Below are 18,962 nucleotides of genomic sequence, written 5' to 3'. Positions count from 1 at the left end.
TGAACTGATGCAATTAGAGCTGTCTCATATATATTTGTGATCTGCATGTGGTAAGACCAGCTCTGAGGAAGGGGGCCTGACCCCCGAAACGCGTTAGCGGTCCTGACTGAAGGACGTGTCCCAGTTCACACATGGTGGATTCTTTTAACATGTTTTTATCTCTACGTCTGTGAGTATGCATTTGGCATTTTTTTATTAAACAATTTGCAAATTGACCACGGGTAATGCACTAGGTGTTTGCGCCTCCTCTTTCTTTCTTTTCTATGTACCCGTATTGGAGTTCCCTGCCTGAGGAGAGCAGCACGCCAGTCTTCCCATTCGGAGTGAGCGCTGGGCTGAATTTTTGTACTTTGGCAGAACAATTACACCTGGCGAGCGATTCCCCCTCCCCACCTCTTTTAATTCAAGGAATTTCTACACGTCAAAAGATCCATTATCTGAACTCAGAGACATCAAAACCCAGCACTTAGGCCTGTGCAGTGCTTTAACCCGCTAATTGAGTCCTGGCAGGATGTCGGTTTCTTCCATCCAGGCCCATCATAAAACTTTGACCAAATCCATTAAGGATAACCAGAACTAATGGGGATCATAAAAGGCAATCATAGAGCCCCCACCCAATTCAAAACTTAAATACACACACGATTCATAAACTCAGACAGGAACATGACCCATTAATAATAAGTATATATGTGGATCAGAAATGTCATACTTAACGAATTAAAGAGGTTGTAAACCCCTTTTGTTTACATTTACCTATAGGTAAGTCTATATTAAGGCTTACCTATAGGTGCTATAAATATCTCATAAACTTACACCGTTTAGGAGATATTTACAGTGCATGCAGCCAATGACGTCATCGGCGCATGTGCCCTGAAGGAACGGCCACCTGTGCCGTTCCTTCAGATCCCAGCATGCGCGCGGGAGTGATGTAGTCGCGCCCCCGGCCAATCAGATGGCCTGAGGACGAGATCCAGGAAGCAGGATGGCCGGACATGTCGGCCGTCCTGTTGGCACTGAGGGGGCTTCGTTTTTAGGCAAGTACTACATAATGAGCTAGTATGCGATGCATACTAGCTCATTATGCCTTTGTCTTTACAGGTTTTTTGTTTTCACATTTTTTAAACGGGTTTACTTCCTCTTTAAGGTCATACATGACCACACTAGCACATGTAGAAGGGAAGATAGTTGTCAGGTATTTCCTGGGTGACAAGTTTATCTGAGATATTCTGCGTTTAGTATCCCTGGATGCGAAATTACATGCTGAACGATAAACTAAGAGAACTGATCACACCTGGATCATCGACTGAACTCTGATAACACCCAGGACATTGGCTGCAAGTATTACTTCCTCTAAATTCTACCTTATTTTTCTATTGCTGAAGTACAGTGGGGTTCGAAAGTTTTGGCACCCCAGGTAAAAAAATTGTATTAATGTGCATAAAGAAGCCAAGGAAAGATGGAAAAATCTCCAAAAGGCATCAAATTACTGATTAAAAATTCTTATAATATGTCAACAAAAGTTAGATTTTATTTCCATCATTTACACTTTCAAAATAAAAGAAAACAAAAAATGGCGTCCGCAAAAGTTTGGGAACCCTGCAGAGTTAATATCTTGTACTGCCCCCTTTGGCAAGTATCACAGCTTGTAAACGCTTCTTGTAGCCAGCCAAGAGTCTTTCAATTCTTGTTTGAGGTATCTTTGCCCATTCTTCCTTACAAAAGTCTTCCAGTTCTTTGAGATTTCTGGGCTGTCTGTCACGCACTGCTCTTTTAAGGTCTATCCATAGATTTTCAATTATGTTGAGGTCAGGAGATTGTGAAGGCCATGGCAAAACCTTCAGTTTACGCCTCTTGATGTAATCCCCCGTGGATTTCGAGGTGTGTTTAGGATCATTATCCATTTGTAGAAGCCATCCTCTCTTTAACTTCAACTTTTTCACAGATGGCATCAAGTTACTATCCAAAATTTGCTGAAATTTTATTTAATCCATTTTTCCTTCTACTCGTGAGATGTTCCCTGTGCCACTGGCTGCAATACAACCCCAAAGCATGATTGATCCACCCCCATGCTTAACAGTTGGACAGAGGTTCTTTTCATTAAATTCTGTGCCCCTCTTCCCCAAACGTACCTTTGCTCATTCTGGCCAAAAAGTTCAATTCTAACCTCATCGGTCCACAGAACTTGTTTCCAAAATGCATCAGGTTTGTCTATATGTTCATTTGCAAAGTTCAAACGCTGATTTTTGTGGTGAGGACGTAGAAGAGGCTTTCTTCTGATGACTCTTCCATGAAGACCATATTTGTACAAGTATCTCTTTATAGTGGAATAGTGTACCACAACTCCAGTGTCTGCCAGATCTTTGTGGAGGGATCGTGCAGTCAAACGTGGGTTTTGAATTGTTTTTCTCACAATCCTGCGAGCTGTTCTGTCTGATATTTTTCTTGGTCTTCCAGATCTTGCTTTAACTTCCACTGTTCCTGATGACTGCCATTTCTTAATTACATTCCGAACAGATGGATATGGACATCTGAAAAACGCTTTGCTATCTTCTTATAGCCTTCTCCAGCTTTGTGAGCGTCAACTATTTTCAGTTTCAGTTTTCTAGACAACTGCTTAGAAGATCCCATGGTGCTGATTGTTGGGGCAAGGTCAGATGAGTCTGGGCATTTAAAACCTTTGAGATTGACATCACCTGGTCTTCCCAGACGATGATTGAGAAACAATCCATGACACTGGCAGGTCTCAGTCTTGCAAAGGGGGCAGTGCATGCTATAAATTCTGCAGGGTGCCCAAACTTTTGCAGACGCCATTTTTTTGTTTTCTGTAATTTCGAAAGGGTCAATGAGGGAAATAAAAGCTAACTTTTGTTGACATAAGTATGTCCAATCTGTATTTTATTGCCTTTTGGAGATTTTTCCATCTTTCCTTGGCTTCTTTATGCACATTAATACAAATTTTTACCTGGGGTGCCCAAACTTTCGATCCCCACTGTATGGCTCTATTTCTTTGAAACACCTTTTTTCTGTAAATATTTTATTTGCACCAACTTTGACCTTTTCAAAATCAAAACCTTATTTTGAAAAGTGTTAACCTTTTCCCTAAGCTCTTAATGCAAGCTAACAAAGAACCAGTCTCTTGAAAAGTGCTACTGTATAGCATAAATGCTGTGGTGACATTGTGTATTAGAGACGATTATTCTAAAATCATAATTGATAGAATTAAGAGCTTCCTCCCACTCTGACCAAATGGAGGTGGTGGCATTGAAAGGGTTAATTGCTTAATTAGCCCAGTGACAATCACTCTCAGGCTGCTGGCACCTAGATTGTGATCCCACAAGCTGGAAAATCTTTGTGCAGGGTGCAGCTGAGAATGGCATTGTTACATGACAGCGGGGTGTGAGATTGGCTGGTCCTTTGTCACGCGTTAGTGAGAAGGACAGGGATCTGATATACCAGAGTAGCCACCATGAACATGCAAGGTTCTCTAGTCCTGAATATAAATCTGACCAGTTATGTCTTGAACCTGGACGCAGAAGATCCACATCCATTTTTCTCACCTACGAGAAAGCTCTTTGAACAACTGCCCAAGGACAGTTGTTGACATGAGAAACTCCACCTGCCAAAGTTTCCTCATCTGAAAGGGGGAAGGCGGACAGTGCAGGAACATGCAGCTCTGCCCAAGACAAGGTACAATCCACTTCCTTCTGAACACCCTGACTTCTGCTGCCTTCCTAATGATTTATGTATGCTGCCACTGTGGTGACGTCTGACTGAGGCCCTTCAGCTGTATGAAAAAATGCAGCAGGTCAAGGAGATTTGCCCTGAATTCTATGATATTGGATGGGCAATGGCCTCTCGTCCAGTGACCAAGTCCCCTGGACTGAGAGATTATGCAGGACTACTCCCCAGCCCACCAGGCTGGTGTCCGTCATCAGGACATTCCAGGACAGAGAAAAATTATATTACAATCCACAGCATCTGTTAAGAGATCCACCAGTCCAAGGACAGCCTTGTTCTAGGATGTAACTTAATTGGGGAGTCCAACAACTGTGCCCTCCTGTCACAGGTTGACAAGACATTTCGTTGGAGGGGCCTGTAATGAAACTGGTGGAAAGCGACCGCATCAAAAGAGGCATGTGACAAGAGCCCTAAATGAGAAAGTTGCTAAATCAAGTCCTTTAAGCCATCCACTAAAAAGCTAAGGGCAGGTGGGAAATCTTCCAAATAACCGCTTATCTCAGTAAACCCACACAAGCAGGGTCTTGCTCCTTATCATGCAGCAGGCCCAAACTTTAAGGCTTTGGCACACTCCTAGAGCTGCGACTACTGGTTGCAGGGCTGCCCCTACCAAGGACAAAAGGGCTTTAAATAAAGCCTCCAGAGTCCTTTGATGACGATGGTGCGCCATCCTATAGATCAGTTTGGTGAACACCCAGTGCTGAGAGCCAATTGAGATACATCCCAAATCCCCCCATATAGACCTTTAGGTTCCCTCTGCTGAACAGGCATCTCTCCCTCTAGTCAGGGACAGCTGCATTCAATAAAAAGGAGTGTGCATCACCCACATGCTGGTGGAGTATGTGCCCCTTAACGTGGAACCGCTTATATGCAATACTGAAAACTAGAAAAGCAAACCTGGGACCCTCTCCCCTTGGGGTTTTGGGCAAAATAATCCTCATTAAGATGATCTTACTGCCCAAAATACTATATATCCTCTGGCAATCACATGTATATATACTGCTCAAATTTTTCAAGACAATGGATTCCATCCTTAATACATCTGTTTGAGGCAATAATCAACACAAGTTACAGAAAGCATCCGCAGATGCAAACACATCCATTTTAAAAAACTTTGTAAAGGTGTGCACCGATGACCAGGTGGCGGCCTTGCAAACCTGTGTCACCGACACCTGATGACGGAAGGCCCAGGAGGCACTAAGCGCCCTAGTAGAGTATGCCTTGACAGGGAAAGGAAGAACCTGACCACTGATGGAATAGGCCTGAACCATTGTCTGCCTGATCCATATGGAAATGGTCGCAGAGGAAGCGGACGACTCTTTTCAAGGTCCGTCTGTGAGCACAAATAGAGAGTCTGACTTCCTGAAAGACTCCGTAGCTGCCAGGTACACCCTAATTGCTTGGACCACATCCAAGGCATGCAAGGCAATTTCCTTTTGGATGTTTAGGCCTGGGACATAGGGAACGCAAAATATCTTCATTCAAATGAAAAACAGAGAAACAACGGACAGGGGCTAAGAACTACCTTATCCCTGTGAATCCCCAGATAAGGTGAACGACAGGATACCGCCACCAGTTCTGACACCCTATGCACAGAGGTGATAGCCACCAAAAAGGCTGCCTACTGGGACAGTGTAAACAGGGGAATCTCTTAAATATTTTCAAAGGGAGGCTTCTGTAGAGCTGAAAGCACCAAATTGAGATCCCAAGGGGGCAACAGAGCCCGCGCTGGAGGGACCATATGTCAGACACCCTAAAGAAATGTATGCACCAGGGGGTGTGTGGCCAAAGGTCATTGAAAAAAAGCCCACCAAAGCCGACACCTGGCCCTTGATGGTACTCCATGCCAACTAACCCCCGTTGAAGGAAGGTTAAGATCCGAGCCATCGAGAAAGAGTGAGGATGAACCTCAAGCGACTCACACTATGCAATGTACGTCTTCCATGTACAATAGTAGATCTTCCTAGAAGTAGATTTCCTAGCTTTCAACAGTGTAGGAATCACCAATTCAGATAAACCCCTATCCTTCAGCACCTGGCGTTCAACAGCCAAGCCATCAAACCCAGCGACTGTACAGCAGGATGAAAGATCGGTCCTTGGGACAGCAGATCCTCCCTAGGAGGGAGCTTCCAAGGAAACATCAGCGACCAGCCGCACCAAATCCGCATACCAAGCCAGACAAGGCCAGTCCAGAGCCACCAACATGACCAGAATCCCTTCTGCCTCTATCCTACGTAGAAGTCTTGGCAGAAGTTCGAAAGAAGGAGAGGCATAAAGCAGCCAAAACTGGCCCCACGGGGCCACCAGCGCGACTGTGGCGTCCGCCAGACAATCCCTTAGCCGATTCACAAGCCTCTGCAACTTTCTGTTGAGCCGAGATGCCAACAGATCCACCTCGGGGGTGCCCCACTGGAGACACAGCTGATGAAACACCTCCGGATAAAGGGAACACTCCCCTTGGTCCAAAGTCTGCCGACTGAGGTAATCCACCTGCCAATCTTTTATCCGGGGAATGTATACGGCGGAAAGGGCTGGAACAAACTGTTCTGCCCTCCTTAGAATGCTGGCTACCTCCAGAGCCGCCAGGACACTTCTTGTGCCCCCTTGGTGATTGACATAAGCCATGGCTGTGGCATTGTCCGATTGAATGCGCACTGAACAACCCTGAAGGCGATCCGTCTGTTGATCCAGACACAGTCTGATCGCTCGAAGTTCCAAGACATTGATCGGTAGTGTGGACTCTTCCAGCATCCAGATCCCCTGAGCAGAATGCTTGCAGAGGACGCCTCCCCAGACAGACTGGCATCTGTGTTGACCATTATCCAACACAAGGGGAGGAAGGATTTTCCCAGCCGGTGTGGGGGGGGGGGGGGGGTACGAAGCCACCATATCAGGGACCACCTTGTTTCCTGACGTCAGATCTGATGGTCCAGAGATTGTAGTCTTGTCCCATTTGGTCAGAATCTCCCTTGTAGGGACCTCGTATGGAACTGTGCAAATGGAACCGCCTTGAAGGTAAACACCATCAGGCCCAGCACCCACATGCAAGTCCGAAGGGATGACCATCTGTTGGAGAGGAGGCAAATCGCAGCCTGCAATTTCTGAAGTTTGTGCAGAGATAGGAGCACCCTGGCTAAGGCCGAGTCCAGAGTCAGGCCCAGATAGTTGAGCTTTGTGGGCGGAGCCAGAGCAGACTTCTAAAAAAAATTCAGAATCCAGTCGAACTTGCCGAGTTTGTATTGAGATCTGTAGGTTTTCCACCAGAGCAGAGGGAAACTCCTCTTGCAGAAGGAGATCGTCCAAGTAGCCCAGTATCGTGATCCACCATTAGCGTAGCAAAGCTAGTACCGGGGAAAAACACTTTTGTGAAGACCTGAGGAGCAGAGGCGAGACAAAAGGATAACGCCACAAACTGATAATGCTCCTCTCCCACAGCAAAGTGAGAAAACACTGGTGACTGGCACATATTGGAATGTGTACCCGCACAAAGCAGTTGAGCTCCTTGAGATCAAGGATTGGACGTACTTTACCTTCCTTCCAGGGGACTGTGAACAGGTTTGAGTAAAAACCCTGAAAACGTCCTAAAGTCAGAACCGGACATTCACCCCTTGAAGGAACAGGTCTTGTACCGCCCCAAAACAAGTCAGAAGGAAAACAACTCACTGGGAGACAAGAGTAAAGCTCGATCTTCTAGCTGGACCGAATGACTTTGTGGACCCACTTGTCTTGCATCAGGGAAGTCCGCAGATCTGGAAACCAGGGAAGATGTCCCCCCACCCCTGATACGGGTGAGGGTGCATCTTCATACAAAAGGATCCTTGTCAACTGGTCTTGACAAGCCCGAGCCTGGTTTGCCAGGCCAGGTTCATTTGGATCCTCCTGAAGAGGCCCTGAAAGGCTTTGAGCCCTTGTCAGTCGACCCTATGACGAGGTTTCTTGCCCTTAGCCTGTGGAAGAAAAGTACTCTTCCCCCTGTGAGACCTTTAACCACTTAAGCCCCGGAGGATTTGGCTGCTAAAGGACCAGGGGTTTTTTTGCGATTTTTTACTGCGTGACTTTAACGGACAATTGCGCGGTCGTGCGACGCTGTACCTAAACGAATTTGACGTCCTTTTTTTCCCACAAACAGAGCTTTCTTTTGGTGGCATTTGATCACCTGTGCGATTTTTTGATCACGTGCTATAAACAAAAAAAGAGCGTAAATTTTGCAAAAATAACAATATTTTTCACATTTTTTTATATGAAATTCCCCAAAAAAAAAAGTAAAAATCAAAATTTTTTAACATTTTTCGGCCAATTTGTTTTATGCTACCTATGTTTGGTAAAAAAAAAATCGCAAAAAGCGTATTTTGATTGGTTTGCGCAAAAGTTATCGCGTTTACTAACAAAGAGAAAGATTTTTGTCATTTTTGGTGTTTTTTTTTTTTAACGCATAATGGCGGCGATCTGCGATTTTTTTTTCGGTACTGCGACATTGCGGCGGACAGATCGGACCCTTGACTGACATTTTTGACACTTTTGGGGTTACCAGTGACATTACTGCAGTAATCAGTGCTATACATATGCACTGTTACTGCAAAAATGACACTGGCAGGGAAGGGGTTAACTTTATTGGACAGGGAGGGGTTAAGTGTGTCCTAGGGGCGTGCTTTCTACTGTGTAGGGACATGGCTATTGGTGTAAAAGCAAAGATCAACCGTTCTACATAGTAGAACGGTCAGATCTTCACTTTTACACAGGGAGAACTGACAGGCAGCTTGTTTACACAAGCTGCTCTGTCTTTCTCCCTTCACAGGAGCGATCGTAGTGTGGCCGGCGGACATCGAGTCCGCCGGTCACACGCACTGACTTGCCTGTGAACGAGCCGCGGCGGGCGCGCGCCCGCCCGCGATAGGCTCGCAAGTCAGTGACAGGCGAGTGACGTACCGATACGTCACTCTGCCTGGCCGGGGCTGACCGCCGCAGTATATAGTCGTGCGGCGGTCGGCAACCGGTTAATAAAGTCATTTAGGGTAGCTCCAAACAGGCCATCTCCTTGGAAAGGAGGATCAGTCAAGGCCTTTTTAGAAGTCTGATCCAAAGACCAGCATTTGAGCCAAAAGACACGCTGAAGGACCACTGCCGAAGCTGAAAACCGCGCCACTAGGGGAGCCGCATCCAAAGAGGCATCATAGGTAAACTGCAGCCCCTGGACCAGCTGGTCCACCACCTCGGCAAAGGCAGGGGGGAGCTGTTACCCCTCCAGGTAAGAGCTTAGCGCATTCGGTCAGAGTTTGTGACAATAGGGCATTGGTGAATACTAGCCTCATTGTCGAACCAGCCAGGGTGTACATATGGCGGGCCACAGCCTCCGCCTTCCGGTCAGCCGGATCCTTAAAGGCCGGGTACTCTTCAACCGGAATCATGATTGCCTTGTTTAATCTGGAAACCGAAGGGTCCACCACCGGTGGCACAGTCCAAATCTTAAGAAGGAACTCCTCATAAGGGTAACGCCTAGTAAAGCGCATAGGAACCCCACAGGGATGCTTTGGTCGTCCCCACTCTTTAGCAACAATCCAGTCAAAACAGGCAGGGAATGGAAACACCTTGCCGCTCTGGATGGCTTGTGAGTGCCAAAGGGTACCTGCATCACGGTCGCAGCTTCAGCTGTGTCCTCCATCTTTAGGGTCTCACACACAGATACAATCAGTGCATCCACCAGCACCTTTTTGTGCGCGGTCACAGACATAGAGAAATCATCCTATCAGAGGATTCCAGGTGCATGGTTGCAGACTCAGCAGGGTGACCCATGTCTGCAGCGGCCGAATCAGATGCAGGATCTGACGAGACAGATGAGGCAGGGAAGGGGGATGCTTTTTGCTAGCTCGTCGCCCAAAGCCACCTTCACCCGGGACACAAGGGATTTCAGGACCGCCATCAGTGCATGGATGGATTGATGGTTGGGACCCGGAGGGATCCACAGCCTCTGAGTGGGGATCAGGTGGGGTAATGTGCTTCAGGAACTCAATTAGAGGGGCACCCACAAAAAAAAGGTGTATAACACCGATAGGGACACCCCCACCACGCTGGCAGCACCACAGGGTCCAGCACAGAGCACTACCACTGCTATAGCAGAGAGAGTGAGAGAAAAACCCACAAAGACTCACCCCCACTGATCAGGCACTTACAGCACCAGGCAAACTGTACACCATGCAGCGATCAGAAAGAGAAAGATCCAAGAATCAGCACTAGGGGATGAGGAGGGGCTCCCACTGCTGAAATCACCATCATACAACCTCAAAAACATGGCCGCCGCTATTTTCAATGAGAAAAACCACAAGAAAATGGCCACTGAGGCTACACAAACATGGCAGCCGATCTACAGCACAAAAGGCTACCATAAAATGCTGATGCCTAGTGGCTCTGGGGGGGGACCCCAAAAGCACTGAACACAATCCCAGCAGGAAGGAAGGCCCTGGCAGCCCCCACCAGATGTGTCCAGTTGCCAGCGGCGCGGCGCACATCCCCCCCAGCTCGACACCCCAGACTGACCTAAAAGGCTTGGCCACCCCATGAGAGGGAGGGAGCAGGGTGTGGTCCTATGGGGGGTAAAAAGTCCGCAGAGCACCACGCACCACCGAGAAGGGGGGGGTGGCGCTGCATGGGAAGGAGGGGAACCAGGGGGATCGACCGTCTCAGGGAGGGGCCCACGTCCATTCCAAAAACCTCCAGGGTTAGAGGGAGGACAGCTACTTACCATACAAGGAACAGGGTGGGCACTGCTCCATCGGAAGAGGGGAGGCTGTCAACCAGGAGGAACGCTGCAAATCAGGTCGAGGGCAGGTCGTATGCGCCCTTGTGAGATGTTTAACTAGCAGGCCTGTCCCCGTCCAGTGGGGCTATGTCGCGGCCGACTTAGCGCGGAGCTGAGGCCTGCGCGTGCTCGCTGGGCAGGCTGGGGGGAACCTCTGGATCTAGATTATCCAGTCCGTCACCCAGTCCAGCAGTTGATAGATTCTCACAGAAAAAAATAAAGATAGGAAAAAATTCAATTGAAAAGGAAAAAATTCAATTGAAAAGGAAAAAATTCAATTGAAAAGGAAAAAATTGCTAGGACCAGAGATCCCAGCAAGGAACTAGGTCCTTCCTCCTGATAAGGCATAAAAAGAAAAAATGATTGCCTATGGCTGAGGGTGGGCGTATACCCCCCCGGGATTGCCCCATATGCATAGTCACGTTTTTTTCCTGCCTAGTGTCCTACTTCTGTAGGGGGCAGCATAATGGTCAAGAAGATAAAGAGCTGTGTCCATCAATAAACGAAAGACATTTTTTGGGGGGCTGAAGCTACACTTAAATGTACCTTTTCTGACTTGCATACAAATGCCACTTAAGAACAAACCTACCCTATCTTGTTTGTAATTCGGGAGGCTGTTTGTGTAAGACTATTATGTCCACAGTCCTGTGCAATTTCACTGCACAAAGGATAGCATCATCACCCTGTTAGGCCTCATTCACACGAGCGTACCAATCCATACACCCGCGTGGGATGCACATCTGTTCCCTGCATCAGCGTGCAGACAGTCTCTTTCAGATCTATTGATGCATTAACTGTAAAAACACAGCCACTGCTACCAATTTGGTACGCAGACAGTGTGCATGTGATGCTGCACACCTGCACGACTGTCAAATTGGGACCAGCAGCTGTACCTGTACATGAATGAATGGGAGTGCCAGCACAAAAATGCAAAGAACACATGTGCATCCCGTGGGTGCGAGGATGGCCCTTTGCACAGGTGGCTCAATATGCCCGTGTGAATAGGCCTTAAAGCGGAGCTCAACCCAAAAAGGGAAGCTCTGCTTGTCTGCCTCCTCCCCATGTCCAGTGCCACATTTGGCACCTTGTGGGGGGTGGAGAGGAGGGAGCAGGTACCTGATTTTGACAGGTACCCGCTCTCACTTCCAGCTCAGTTCGCTGCAGCGGACTCAGCCAGAAGTTCGGCCCTCGCCATAGCCGGCCCATTAAGAAAGCGCAGTAGGAAACCAGCTGTGAAGACCCTGCAAGTACAGGAAAAATACTTGTAAGTCCTGATGTGGGACTACACAGCATTTTTGTGGATTGGTGTCAGTCCTGCCCAGTTTTTTTTTTGTAAAAATATTCAGACTCCCATAAAGGCTAAGCATTCTGTAGTCTCCAGATGAGAATGGGGAGGGCTAATTATTCTCCTTGAGATAACACAGAAGCTGAGCACTGGACACAGGACAGCTCTGAATTTCTGACATAGTAGACAGATATTTTTTGCACTTATTGAACGGATATAGCAAATGGACTAAAAGTAGCAAACACAAAGTAGTTCAGGGTTAGGGTTTATACACACTTTAAAGCGTAACTCGACTTGAGAAAAAAAAAACATTCCCCTCTGGGTGATCCATGTACATCGCAAGGATTATAACAACCTGTGTAGCAGATTCATACCTTTTGATATTCTAAAGAAATCGCTGTTTGTTCCTCTGTGCTGAGTGGGTCTATTGGGAGTGGTTTCATAACTATCCACCGACTGTGCAGCTGCAGAGCACTAATGAGGAAATCTGCTGGGCCTGCATCCCTTTAGACGTGTTCCTATTGGGAGTATCTCACCAAATACGAGATGAGATTTTTGTTGCAGGGGAAGTCTTAGGCAGACTTCTGGGAAAATTGGTAAACCAATCACTCAAGCAGGAAATTATGTTTCTGGGGCGTGTTCAGTACAAATTCTGTGTACAGAAAACCTCCAGGTTGCCATATTGCATTTTCAGAAAATTATAGCGGCTGCAGATTGAAAAGGAAAGGTATTTTTTAATAACATTCAATTACAATATGACTTGTGTCACAACTGTATACGATGTTTTATATTTTTTTTATTTGCAATTTTTTTTTTTTCCCACGAAAGTGGAATTACCCTTTAATGCTTGACAGACTGCACCATATGTCGTTTTTTATTTAAACACACTATTCCAGTTTAAGTTTTGATAAATAGACCCCAATGTGATTTAAAATAAAATAATTTACCTTTAACCAATTGTGAGAACGCTTTGCAATTTCATATGTGGCATTCTGGTCTAGAGTTTTTACCATCAGACCTTCACAAGAATCTAAAAATAAAATATTAAAAGCAATCAATATTTGCAAGTGTTTTTGAATGCAAAATATTAATTTGTTTGCTTTGCTGCAATACCTTTAATCGACTGATCAAGAAACTCTGAAATTTCATCTGTGTTTGAGGTGTCCATATATGTAGCAAACATGAATTCTCCTTCAACCTCCTGAAAAGACTCTCTTAGTAGCTGGCGTCTTCTAGAAAATGGTTCTCTTACTAGAGACTAGAAGAAGATGGCAAACATTAAAATGGTATTCACCTTAAGTCTATTTTCACACATTCACCACAAGTCAGTAACCCAGAAACATAAGTAGGCATTAGGTAAGGCATAGCTAGAGAGAGTAATTCATGCAAAACCACTGATGACACTGAAAGAAAGAGAAGGGAAAATAAATCGTGGAGAAAGGGACCAAGGGAACAATCACGGTCTTTTGCCTCCCATATGTCACCACCATTCATTTGAATATAGTACTTACCTCTCCATTTAAATACAACATGTCAAAAGCATACACGCACACTTGGACTTTTATTTCTGAAGCCTCCACATCCTAAAAGAAAATATATCATTTTTTAAGCAAGTAATCCTTGTAGTGTGGATTTAAAATTGTTTATAACAGCAGCTCAGATATTTTAGAAGTCATTGCATATGTCAAGCAGCAGGAAAGAAGACGTATATAAACTACAAAACATGTAGACACATTGGGGTTGATTAACTAAAACTGGAATGTGCAAAATCTTTTTTCCAAAGCTTAATTGAACAAGCTGAAGTTAGAAGCGAATTGGCTACCATGCACAGCTGCAATAGATTTTGTACTCTCCGGTTTTAGTAAATCAAGCCTAAAATGTCAAGAAAGATTGTGGGAAGGTCTGGATCAGAAAGATGCAACCCCAAATAAGGGTAAAACATAAAAAAAAATTATACTGGTACTAATATAACTCTGCCTATATTGTTAGATTACAGTATTTTAACAATAAATCCAGTGTGACAAAGACACAGAGGGGAGGGACCCATGGGCCCACATTTTGAATAGTACTGAAAAGATAAGACATTTACAGATAAGTCAAAATTCCTATGTTCTTAAACACTTCCCGCCCGGCGTATAGCAGAATGACGACAAGGCGGGGGTTTCATTATTCTGACTGGATGCCATATGACATCCTTCAGAACAAGCTACTTGTGCACGCCTGGGGGGTGTGCAGTGCAGCAATCGGTGGTGTGGTGTTTCTCTCCGACACACCGCATCTCTGATCATGGTAAGGAGCCTATGACATAGCTGATCACAGTGTAAATAGGAAATGCCGGTTATATATGTATATATGAAGGAAGTCCCGCGCTACGGATATAAGGGAAAGAAAAGGATGCAGCCTCCCTCAAATATAGCCAAAGCCTATATCAAAAATAATGATCAAAATAGGGGTAAGGGAATTGGCGCTGCCAGAAATAGGATATATAAATAATGGGTGAAGTGATTAGAATGGGTATGTGATGAAAAACTAGTGTATAGGAAAAATTGTTGGGGTGATAGAAATAAACTTAACCTCCATAAGTAAATCACAATAGGGTAATTCTAGCACCTTGGTACATAAATACAGTAGTGTAATAAACACCAAATAAATGATAAAAAATGAATGATAAAAAATAAATATACACACCCAATAGTCACCAATCTATGCATAAATACAAATCAATAAATAGATCACATGTAGTCATAACATAAGTATGAATATAAGAAAGTGACTAGTGATGTGGTCTGGGCTACTTGAAGGTCAACCCAGTAAAGTGACTATGTGACAAAGTGCAATGAAGATGGATGGTGCCAAAAATGGCTAGTGAGAAGTGTCGCAAAATATTAACTCAAATTAGTGTGTCAAATACTGTGCCAGATCAATGGGGGAATGGGAAAGAAATATATTCAGTGTTGGATAATAATATTATAAAGTGAATAATGCAAAAGTGCAGCACCAATAACTGATGGATCAAACAATACGCAAAGGATTAAGTGCAAGGTGAGTAATATACAAAACAAAAGTGACATGTGCATATAATCCAATGACTAATAAACAACCACTATGCATGTGGGTGATGGAATGCACAGTGAAAAATATCTCCAGTAAATCATGCATAAATAAAGAAAATAAAGTTCATAAATGGGAGTGTTTAATCTTCATGCGGCAATCCCACATGAGTTAAATTTCCGTGACAGAAAGGAGGGTGCCCGGGATAGCTCTAATATAGATTGCACTCACCAGAGTGCCCAACCCCACACAGGTTATATATACTGTATAAAACATAGGAGTACCACCCAGGACGCACAGGACCAGCCATCTCTACACTGTTTTATGGTTCGTGCCTGAGAGGCAGCTAGAGTCTGCTGAGGGAAATGTGTTATAATAGGACCTTGCTCCTGGACAAAGGAACAACTGTCACCCTGAGGGGAGGTTCTAAGCTCCTGTAGTCTCAAAAACACGTTTTATGCTACCTTTTTGTCCCAGATTCCTTGCACCTGGGATCTGCCATTTCTAGGTGAGGAGATACCAAGTGAGTTGTCCTGGTCATGGAGTGTGAAATAGATGTAGTTTTGCATGTCTACAAAAGCTGCTGTAACATGGGCAATGACTGGGTTCCGATGGTTGAGAATGAAAGATGGCAACAGGAGTGCAAAAAATGGAATGGTTTAAAAAAACAAAACATTTTTTAAGGGAACAAGTCCATCACCTAAAGACACCAGTAAAACCTTATTCACAGAGTGGTCAGGGCTACACAAGTGCACAATGGGGTGGCCCTAGCAAGTGGCAAGCAACTTAAGGCAAGACTATCACATCAGCCTATAGTAGGGGGTATGTCTGCTTGCTTGGTGATACACATAATTAGCATTTAAAGAAAACCTGTGCTGAGGGAAGTACAGAAGTTGCCGTGGTTTACCTGCACTTGATAACGCTGGCTGACTGTCATACTGACCCTTTAATTATTTTTTTACAGAGAGGCAAAAGCACAACCCCAACTCCAAAGTTTGGACGCTGCGTAAAATCTACATAAAAACAATGCAATGATTTGCAAATCTCATAAACCCATATTTTAGTCACAATAGAAAACATTTCAAATGTTTAAACTGAGAAAATGTACCGTTTTTAGGAAAAAAATAAGGACAGTTTGAAATTGATGGCAACCACGCACCTCAAAAAGGAGAGAAAGGGGAAACGACTGCTGGCAAAGTAAGTGGTACTAATAAGGAAGAGCTGGAAGAACATTTTGCAACTAATCAGGTTAACTGGAAACAGGTCGGAAACATGATTGTGTATAAAATGATTGCGACAGTGATTTTGCACAGAGCAATCTAGATACTCCTTTTCTCAGGTCCCATGTAGGCACTTCTGGCCCCTCCCTCCTGCCCCCACAGCAATTAGCTTGCTATGGGGGCACCCGAGCTGAGCTGCTGCTCTGTGTGTCCACTCAGACATGGAGCTGAGGCTCGGTTCTGCCCCCTCCATCTCCAGATTTGCTCACTGGCTGTGACTTGACAGCAACAGGAGCCAATGGCTCCTGCTGTTGCCAAAAGCCAATCAGGAGTACAAGTCCCCGGAGAGGCACACAGGTTTTTTTTACCTTCATGCATAGAATACATGAAGGTTAAAAAACCTTGTGCCTTTACAACCACTTTAAAGTTCCATAATGCACAGAAGAAGCCAAATCTGAAAATGATTCAGAAATGCGACTGTCTTATCTGGGTCAAAGCTCATTTAAAATGGTCTGTTGCAAAGTGGAAAACTGCTCTGTGGTAAGACTAATCTAAATTTTAAATTATTTTTGGCAACTAAAGGGCACTGTGTTTTCTGAACTAGAGGAGAGGGACCTTGCAGCTTGTTATCAGCACTCAGTTCAAAAGCCTGCAGCTGTGATGGTACAAGGGGGAGGGTTTGCATTTGTGAATATGGAATGGCCAGCTTGAACATCTGGAAAGGCATCATCAATGCCGAAAGCTATATCCAGGATTTAGAACAGGATATGCTCAGGTAAGAATGACACAACATTCCTCTCTCAAAACTCCAGCAACTGGTCTCCCCAGGTCCCAGATTACAGAGTTTTACAACTTTTTGAAATCAGGGATTTACTTTGCCAGCTTTTTGTTTCCCTGTGTCAACTTTAACATGTTGCTGCCATCAATTCAAAAATTACCTTTTTTTTTTTTTTTAAATAGTACATTTTCTTAGTTTAAACATTTGATATATGTTTTCTATATATGACACAAAGCATATGAAGCAGCCATGTGGGCATGGCAAAACATGTCAAGGGACAGAGCATAGTGACGCCACAGCGTAATCCAGAGAGCCAGACTATCGAGCTGGTGTATGGAGGTGGGAGTCTGAGGCATTTTTAAACTACATGCGATTGACAGACCAAGAGCTAATACAAGCCCTTTACCCCAAGCATCGTCCACAGACAAGATGTTGAGGTAAATAACTGTTTATTGAACAGAAATACAGATTTTTTTACACTTCAAAAAGTAGGTCAGTCACCGCATAAACATTAAAAGCAAATATTTAACCAAAACATCAAGCAAAGGTTAGAGAACGAGGTAGAGTTGACACCAGACTAATCCCATCATGTAGGAACCTCCAAAAGCAAGCCAAATTAGCCAACAGAAACAATAAGGGACTTAAATAACTAAATTAACAATGGGAATTCACACCTAGGAGGCGCGCAATGGGAAAAAGACACTAAACACAACACCATAAACAGATATCAGGAGACCCCAGGATGAGGTTGCTTTGAGCTGATCATATTACCATCTGTTCAGAGTCTCAGTGTCTAAAGCAGTCATTGCTGGTTTGGGCATAGAGGCCCCCAAATATGTGCCTCGGTCCTCCAGTTTCCATAGTCTGTGTGTTTTGGGGAGACATTGAATCCGAAGAAAGACCACTCCAAGGTTCCCCCAAGCACACACCTCCCAAATAGTCAGTAGACAAGAGGCGACCCTGCAGTCCCCTCCAAAAGCCCGTCCTGTTAGGGTCTGTCCCCAAATACATTTCCTGTCATGAAGACACTGATCTGGATACCTGTGCGTGAACTAAATTTTATGTTTAATGTTTACATGTTTGGCAAGTGTTGACTGAATCTTTTTGTCATTTTACTCAGGTTTGTGCAATTCTGGAGGACTTATTCATTTTCAGTCTTAGCTGCTGCCATTTTATTAACAACTATTTAGAAATATTTTTAATACAAGCGAATATCTTTTTTGTGTAAATCATACAAGTCAAACAAACCTTTCTTTTTCTAGTAGTGAGTACTTGGAAGGGTTGGATCTGCTTTTTCTGTGGATCCCATGCAACAGCTTCTGAATCAATGATGCAAGACTTTACGTTGTCTTTTTTTACCTACAACAATAAAAGACAAATGTAACATTTATACAAATTACGTGTTTTTCTGCATTCTATAGATTTATATGACTCTAATAAAAAAAAAAAAGCCTTTATTTAGAACTTTTAGTACATACATGTATGCCTAACTTGCAAAAGTATTTTTTTTTTCAGTCAAACTGTTAACTGACAAAACTAACACAAACATATAGCCAGACAAGTGACACTACTATGGTCTACTTCATTTTTACCAGTGGCGGCCCTTGCATAGGGGGCGCCGCCCCCCCCCCCCCCACCCCTAAAAAAAAGAAAAAAAAAAGAAAAATTACAAAACGAACAAATAAAGTTTTGAAAAAAAAAATTGTGTTTGCCGCTTCACCGGCCTATGTGGTGGCTATGGGGGGGGGGGGGTTTACGACCCAGAAGAGGCGCCGATTGGCTGCCTTCTGGGGGCGTAACCTGGGCACAAGTCATTGCGCTTGGACACCCCCACTTTCCTGATATCCTGGCTGTGATTGGTCCAGTCTACAGCCTGGACCAATCATCATCCAGGACATCCCATGGCCCCATCCTGACCCCGCTGACGTCGCATGCGTCAGTCACGCTGCCGCACTGACTGGAGTGGACACTGGACGCGGTGGACCGGCATTGCGCGGAGCGGAGCGGAGAGGAGAGGAGACCGGAGAAGAGGAGAGGGAGAAGCCGCCGTGATGACTCACAGGGCTCCAGCCTCCAGGTAAGTGCACTGCTCTGTCG

The 18,962-nt window shown here is 44.8% G+C and overlaps 1 protein-coding gene across 1 annotated transcript in view; it reads right to left on the bottom strand.

Annotated features, from left to right (window-relative positions):
* LIG1 (DNA ligase 1) overlaps positions 1–18,962 on the bottom strand; it is a 166,010-nt gene that overhangs the window by 27,207 nt on the left and 119,841 nt on the right. The window contains exons 21-24 of the mRNA XM_082273878.1: positions 18,114–18,224; positions 13,328–13,399; positions 12,930–13,074; positions 12,764–12,846 (exon numbers count right to left, since the gene is read on the bottom strand). Of these exons, the coding sequence (XP_082130004.1) occupies positions 12,764–12,846; positions 12,930–13,074; positions 13,328–13,399; positions 18,114–18,224 (411 nt within the window). The remainder of the gene's footprint in view (positions 1–12,763; positions 12,847–12,929; positions 13,075–13,327; positions 13,400–18,113; positions 18,225–18,962) is intronic.

The sequence above is a fragment of the Pelophylax lessonae genome, assembly GCF_965119305.1.
Source record: "Pelophylax lessonae genome assembly, chromosome: 12".
NCBI lineage: Eukaryota > Metazoa > Chordata > Amphibia > Anura > Ranidae > Pelophylax > Pelophylax lessonae.
Note: the sequence above shows the minus strand (reverse complement) of the source record. Positions and strands in the feature narration are given on the sequence as shown.